This window comes from Gossypium arboreum, chromosome 1, assembly GCF_025698485.1.
Source record: "Gossypium arboreum isolate Shixiya-1 chromosome 1, ASM2569848v2, whole genome shotgun sequence".
Classification (NCBI taxonomy): Eukaryota; Viridiplantae; Streptophyta; class Magnoliopsida; order Malvales; family Malvaceae; genus Gossypium; species Gossypium arboreum.
This window is the reverse complement of record NC_069070.1, coordinates 64172556-64179449: the sequence shown is the minus strand read 5'-3', so window position 1 is coordinate 64179449 and position 6894 is coordinate 64172556. Positions and strand designations below refer to the sequence as shown.

Below are 6894 nucleotides of genomic sequence, written 5' to 3'. Positions count from 1 at the left end.
TACACACATGCTACTGTTTGACACCTAAGCGATCCTTGAGCACCCAAAAACCTATATTTGTTCAATAAATCACTAAATTAACTCCTTACTTCAACGTTCAATCAAGACTCCCAGCCGTAACACTTAAGCAAGTAAGCCAACAACCATTTGGAAAACTTACTACGACGAAAAGAATGACCAATAGTCACACACATCGAAATACCCGTTAAAAACCTTCGAACAACATCTATACAAGAGTAAAACAACCCTCATGTTAACCGTTTAATCAAACTAACGATAAAACTAAGAAAAATATCACTTACCCAGCAAGGGGAAACGACCGCAGAAGAAAGAGACCGAATTGATTAAAAAATTAAAAAGAGACCGAATTGATTAAAGAATTAAACAAAAAGGAGGAGCAAAAGCAAAATGGTAGCAAAAGGGAAAAAGAAAGACGGCAGAGAGAGAAAAAAACGTTGAGATGGAGAGAAATTTTTGAAAACCTATCAGATTTTTCCTAACTCCCCACTATTCCCTAAATTTCTCCACTAAGCTTACCTCTCAGCATTCCTATTTGACTGAAACTCTCTTGGTCAAACGAGTAAAATATTCTCCCATGCTCGCGCAAGAGTTCAAACTCCAGACCTCCCACACTCCAACACACACCTTAACCACCAGACTAGCAGGCCCATTCTGATATGAAATTACAATAACTTAACATAATCCTGCTGACTAGAAGTTAAGGCTTAAATCAGAAAAAGGCCAAAATTTTCCAAATACGAGGCTTGAACTTGGGACCTTACACACACACCTAGAACACTTAGCCACTGAAGCAAATACACAGTTGTGTTAGAAACTCACAGAAAGAAATTTATCAAATTTGGGGCGTTACAACTCTACCCCTAAAAGAAAATTTCGGCCTCGAATTTACCTGGTCAAAATAGGTGAGGATAGTGCTGATGCATCACATCTTCTAGCTCCAACATAGCCTCTTCAGTGCTATGATTTCACCACAGCACCTTCACTAAGGGAATAGATTCCCTTCGTAGTACTTTAATGTCACGATCTAGAATTTCAACCGGCTCCTCCTCAAATGTTAGGTCTAGCCTAACCTCAATTTCCTCTACACGAACTATGTACGTGGGATCAGATCGGTTGCGCCTCAACATAAAGATGTGGAACACGTCATGAATTTGATCCAACTCCGGAGGTAGCTCCAACTGATAGGCGACTGGCCCTACTCATTTCAGAATCTGGTACGGCCCAATAAACTAAAGGCTCAGCTTGCCCTTGCGACTGAACCTTAGTACCTTCTTCCTTAGGGAGACCTTGAGAAAAATGAAGTCTCCTACAACATACTCAATCTCTCCTCGTTTCAGATCTGTATATGACTTCTTCCTATCAGAAGTCGCTTTTAGTCCATCCCTAATCAGTTGAACCTTATCCTCAGTCTTCGAAACCAACTCCGGACATAGGACACGTCATTCACCTAACTCAGTCCAACACAAAGGAGTGCGATACTTTACAACCATACAGTGCCTCGTAAGGTGCCATTTGGATGCTTGACTTGTAGCTGTTATTATAGGCGAACTCGGCTAATGGCAAATAGTTTTTCCAACAACCACGAAAGTCAATCACATAGCTTCTCAACATATCCTCCAGTATCTGAATCACGCTCTCTGACTAACTATCTGTCTGAGGATGAAAAGCAGTACTGAAGTTTAATCTTGAGCCCAGAGCTTCATGAAGCTTCTTCCAGAATCGAGACGTGAAACGAGGATCCCTATCAGAGATGATCGGGACAGGTACCCCATGCAACCCCACTATTTCAGAAATATAGAGCTTGGCCAATTTTTGCAGAGAAAAGTTCGTCCTAACCGGAATGAAGTGAGCGGATTTGGTCAATTGATCCACGACGACCCAAACAGAATCTTTCTTAGTGGGTGTTAGAGGCAACCCACTAAAAAAGGTCCATTGTTGCTCACTCTCATTTCCATAATGGTATCTTAATCTGTTGTAGCAAACCCGAAGGTAACTGATGCTCAGTCTTAACCTGCTGACAAGTCAAGCAGCGAGCAACGAAGTTAGTAACCTCATGATTCAACCCTGGCCACCAGTATAAATCTCGCAGATCTTGATACATTTTGTTTCCACCAGGACGTATAGCATAAGGGCTACTATGCGCTTCCCTTAGAATCGATTGTCTCAAGTCCTCATCATTCAGTATACAAATCTGACAGCGAAAACACAATACCCCATCCTTATTAATCCCAAAATCCGTAGTAACATCATTCTCCATCTGACGAAAATGTAACTCTAGAGACCTGTCCCCCAACTGTTTATCTCTGATCTGATCAATCCTTGTCGGTTTCACTTGAATTTAAGCTAATGGACTCCCATTATCGAAAAAACTTAATCGAGCGAACATCATTCTTAGATCAGTCATAGCCTTACGGCTTAACGCATCAGCGACCGTATTAGCCTTACCAGGATGGTACTTGATAGTGCAGTCGTAATCCTTAAGCAGTTCAACCCATTTACACTGCCTAAGATTTAACTCCTTCTAAGTGAGGAGATATTTGATGCTCTTATGATCAGTGTAAATAGTACACTTCTCACCATACAAATAGTGCCTCCAAATTTTCAGAGTGAAGACTACTGCTGCCAACTCCAGATCATGCATCGGATAGTTAGCCTCATGAGTCTTGAGCTGTCGAGAGGCATACAAAACTACCTTTCTGTCTTGTATCAGAACACAACCCAGTCCCACATGCGATGCGTCACTGTATACCACGAAGTCTTTACTGGGCTCTGATTGTATCAGAACAGGAGCCTGAGTTAGTACAGTCTTGAGCTTCTCAAAGCTCTCTTGCTACGCCTCAGTCCACACAAAATGAACCCCCTCATGAAAAAGCTTAGTCAAAGGAGCTGCGATCAAGGAAAACCCTTTTACAAAGCGCTAATAGTAACATGCCAACCCAGAAAGCTGCGGAACTCAGACACATTCTTCGGCTGCTTCCAATCCAATACCGCCTCAATCTTACGAGGATCAACTCGTATCCCCTCAACAGAAACCACATGTCCCAAAGATGTTACTTCTTGGAGCCAAAACTTACACTTGCTGAACTTCGCATACAACTGTTTCTCACGAAGAATCTGTAAAACCACTCTGAGATGCTCGTCGTGCTCATCCTCTATCTTAGAATATACTAAGATGTCGTCAATGAACACCACCACAAATTGATCCAAGTAGGGCTGAAATACTCGGTTCATCAAATCCATAAATGGCGCTGGCGCATTCGTCAATCCAAAAGGCATAACTAGGAACTCATAATGTCCATATCGAGTCCTGAATGTCGTCTTGTACACGTCAGCCTCCTTTACTGTCAACTGATGATACCCAGAACGTAAGTCAATCTTGGAGAACACTGAATACCCTCTAAACTAGTCGAATAAATCATCAATCCTCGAAAGTGGGTATTTATTCTCAATTGTTATCTTTTTCAACTGCCGATAATCGATACACATCCGCATTGTCCCATCTTTCTTTTTCACAAATAAAACAGGTGCTCCTCACGGAGACACACTGGGACAAATGAACCCACAATCTAACAGCTCCTGAATCTGACCTTAAGTTCCGTCAGCTCTTTCTGTGCCATTCGGTAAGGGGCAATGGACACTGGAGCTGTGATAGGAAATAACTCAATCCCAAACTCCACTTCACAGTTTAGAGGTAACCTTGGTAACTCCTCAAGAAACACATCTGGAAAATCTCTCACAGTTCTAATATCCTTAATAGAAGAGTTCCTTAATAGAAGAGTCCCCCGAATCAGAAATAATGACGTAGGCCAGAAATGCCTCACACCCTTTTCGAACCAACTTTTTCGCTACCAAAGCTGAGATCACATTAGTCAGGTAGTCACGACGTTCCCCAATCACAATTACCTCGTTGTCTTGATCGGTTCTCAACACAACCCTTTTTGTCGCACAATCCAGACTTACTCGTTGCTTTGCCAACCAATCCATCCTCAATATCAAATCGAACTCCCCAAACGAAAGCTCCATCAGATTAGCCTAAAATACTGTCCCTTGAACCTCTAACAGAATGTCTCTATACAATTTACTAACTCGAATGGATTGCCCCAAAGGACTCACAACAGTCACCTACTAGAAGTATCCTAGACCGAAATCCCTAAAGTTTCAGACACAGTGCTAGCTACATAGGAGTGTGTAGAGCTTATATCAATCAATGTCAAATAAGGTACATTAAATATTAAAAATGTACTCGTAATGACGCCCGGAGCATCTCAGTCCTTACAGTGATGAGCAACATAAACCAAAGCAAGCTGCCTCGCCTCAGTTGGTCTAGTACCTCTGCTTGGTGCTCTTTGACCTCGGCCGATACCATTACCACCCTTGGCCTGACCTCGGCCCCTAGGTGGCTGCTGAACTACCCTCGGTGGCTGCGCAATACCAGTACCCATAGCTTGCATCTGCTCGGACCTCAATGGACAATTTCGAACAGGGTGCTTAGTTGACCCACGCCTGATGTATGTCTCAATAGTCCTCCAACACTCGCCCAGATGGCGTCTACCACAGTGCCCACACAACACCACCCCAGTAGGTAAATAGGGACCCTAACTCTGATTGGCCCATCAGGTCTAGCCTTTTTCTTAGGCCTCAACATAGAACTCGAGGGCTCCGAATCCCTTTTATTCTTACCCCTCTCGCGATCCCTGTTCTGGCACTTCGCGCGCTTAACATCCTCAGCAAACTCACGCTCCCTCTGCGGAGCTATCAGCACCCTCGGATTATCCCTAAGGTCTTCCTCAAAATAGACACATATCTCATATTCAGACGCCACCATGCCTTGCGTATAACAACTCAGTCTTAGGAATTCGGCCTCATATTCGGCCACTGATCAGTCTCTCTGGGTGAGATTAAGGAACTCACACCTCTTGGCATCAATGTAGCTAGCTCTCACATACTTACTCTGGAACGTAGTCTTAAAATAGTCCTAGGTCAATCGTCGGGCTGAATTCCCTCATTAACCGTGAGCCACCACTGGTATGCCTCATCACGCAGTAGAGAAACAACTCCCTTAAGCTTTTGCTCAGAAGTAAAATCCAGATCATCCATAATTCTCTCCGTGGCCTCCATCCAGTACTCAGCCACGCTAGGGGCGACTCCAGTGAGACTCCTAAATAACTCAGCCCCATTAGACTAGAGTCGTTCTGTAACCAACCCTCGGCCCCCAGAACCAGTTGGGCCCAACGACCCTCTCTAAAATCCTGAGCATAGCCTGGGACAATGCGTCATCCCCAGCCATGCGATCACGAGACCCAATCCCAGCAGCATGCGACACTGGAATTTCACTCGTGTCCAAATTCGGTATATTATCCATAGAAGAGGACTCAGTTCGAGCCCTTTTATGACCTTTACCTCGGTCTATAATACCACATACGTGGACACCTCGTGTGCTCATTGTCTAATCGAATTTATCTATATTACAAATTTTATGGATTAGCTAATAGTTTCGATATTTTATTAACAGATATTTTATACAATACAATATCAGAAGTTTAGAGTCTGTTATCACAAATCGTAGTCTCACTACTGGTTTCAGTTTACACTTCCTAAAGTGTTTTCAGTATGGTATACTACCTAAAGTAGTTTCAGAATATTCTAATCATATTTTCAGACAATTCTAAATAGAGTTTCAGAAAACTTACAGGATCAGTGCCGGAGAATCGGTGTACCAAATACTTATTCCAAAAATATTTTAGATTATTTACAAATCATTTCTTTAAAATCAATCTTTAAAACCCAAATCCACAGTCGAGTTTTGCAACCTGGCTCTAATACCACTAAATCTAACACCCCAAACTTGGCCTAGACGTTATGGCCAAATCTGGTGATATCACATGGAATGGAATTTGTAGTCTAATTCAACGAGTGAAAACCCTTCTATTTTATTAGTCTTTAATTAACTCAGGAAAACACATGTTCATCTTACAGTTCAAAACGTGATCTTTTTAGCGGAAGCTTGTGAACTTGTTATTTAGAAAACCGTTCGTCTTAGGAAAACTTTCATTTCGAGAAAACGTCGTGTATTTGTTGTGATAAAACTGGAAAACAAAGTGTCATCCTAAATTTAAACAAAAACTCATAATGGCCATAATTACATCACAATTTCCCAAATAAAAATTAAAACCATGATAAGCATAAAAACGTAAATTTATCATGAGGCAGAAGCAGATATCACCAAAGAGTCCCCCGCCACTTCGATCCGTCTAATGCTGGGGATTACCTAATCAGATCAAACAGAGAAAGGGTGAGTTTTCGCAAACTCAGAAACACATAGTCATGCTGAATACATACCTCACATAGTCAGATCACAGGATTAGGGTTCTGAGCAATGCTTGCCGACCCTACGTTAGGTCACAGTTGACTTTGATGACCCATGCAAACTTACAGATTATTTCAGAAAAATGGACACACAAGCCCAGGCCTACTCGTGTAGGCCCACACGCCCGTGTGGCCCACATGGCACAAATTAACCTTGGCTGTGTGAATCACACGGCCTGGCCCAGAATTTCACACTTTCGTGTGGTTCATCCGTATGGGCCCACATACCCGTGTGTCCCACACGCCTATGTGGCCCACATGGCCTAATAGGTCAAGCTCGTGTGTCACACACGGCCTCACCGGCTAACACACAGTCGTGTTATATGCTTGTGTCTTACGCGCACAGCCTGGCTTATCGATCATACGCCCGTGTGTTGTCACACGGCCTGCCACACGAGCAGCCACACGCCCGTGTGACGTTGACAGATTCATTTTTCACCTTTTTTCGTTTCACGTTTTCTATGTTTATGGGTACACACCTATTACTATTTGATACCTAAGCAATCC

General features: G+C 42.9%; 1 protein-coding gene across 1 annotated transcript; it reads right to left on the bottom strand.

The window, feature by feature from the left end:
- Positions 1 to 986: 986 nt before the first annotated feature.
- Positions 987 to 2278, bottom strand: LOC108481139 (uncharacterized). The gene is made up of 3 exons (XM_017784305.1): positions 2033 to 2278; positions 1290 to 1430; positions 987 to 1199 (listed from the first exon to the last, which is right to left on the bottom strand). The coding sequence occupies exons 1-3, from the start codon at positions 2276 to 2278 to the stop codon at positions 987 to 989; spliced, it is 600 nt and encodes a 199-aa protein (XP_017639794.1).
- Positions 2279 to 6894: the final 4616 nt, after the last annotated feature.

What these genes read in the sequence shown, in the direction of transcription:
- LOC108481139 (XM_017784305.1), bottom strand. Translation starts at nt 2,278, where the DNA reads ATGGAGAATGATGTTACTACGGATTTTGGGATTAATAAGGATGGGGTA. An exon ending in GCTGCTTGACTTGTCAGCAG is followed by an intron (nt 1,431 to 2,032) that starts GTTAAGACTGAG and finishes TTGGTTTCGAAG; the next exon opens with ACTGAGGATAAGGTTCAACT. An exon ending in AGGTCTCCCTAAGGAAGAAG is followed by an intron (nt 1,200 to 1,289) that starts GTACTAAGGTTC and finishes GTCGCCTATCAG; the next exon opens with TTGGAGCTACCTCCGGAGTT.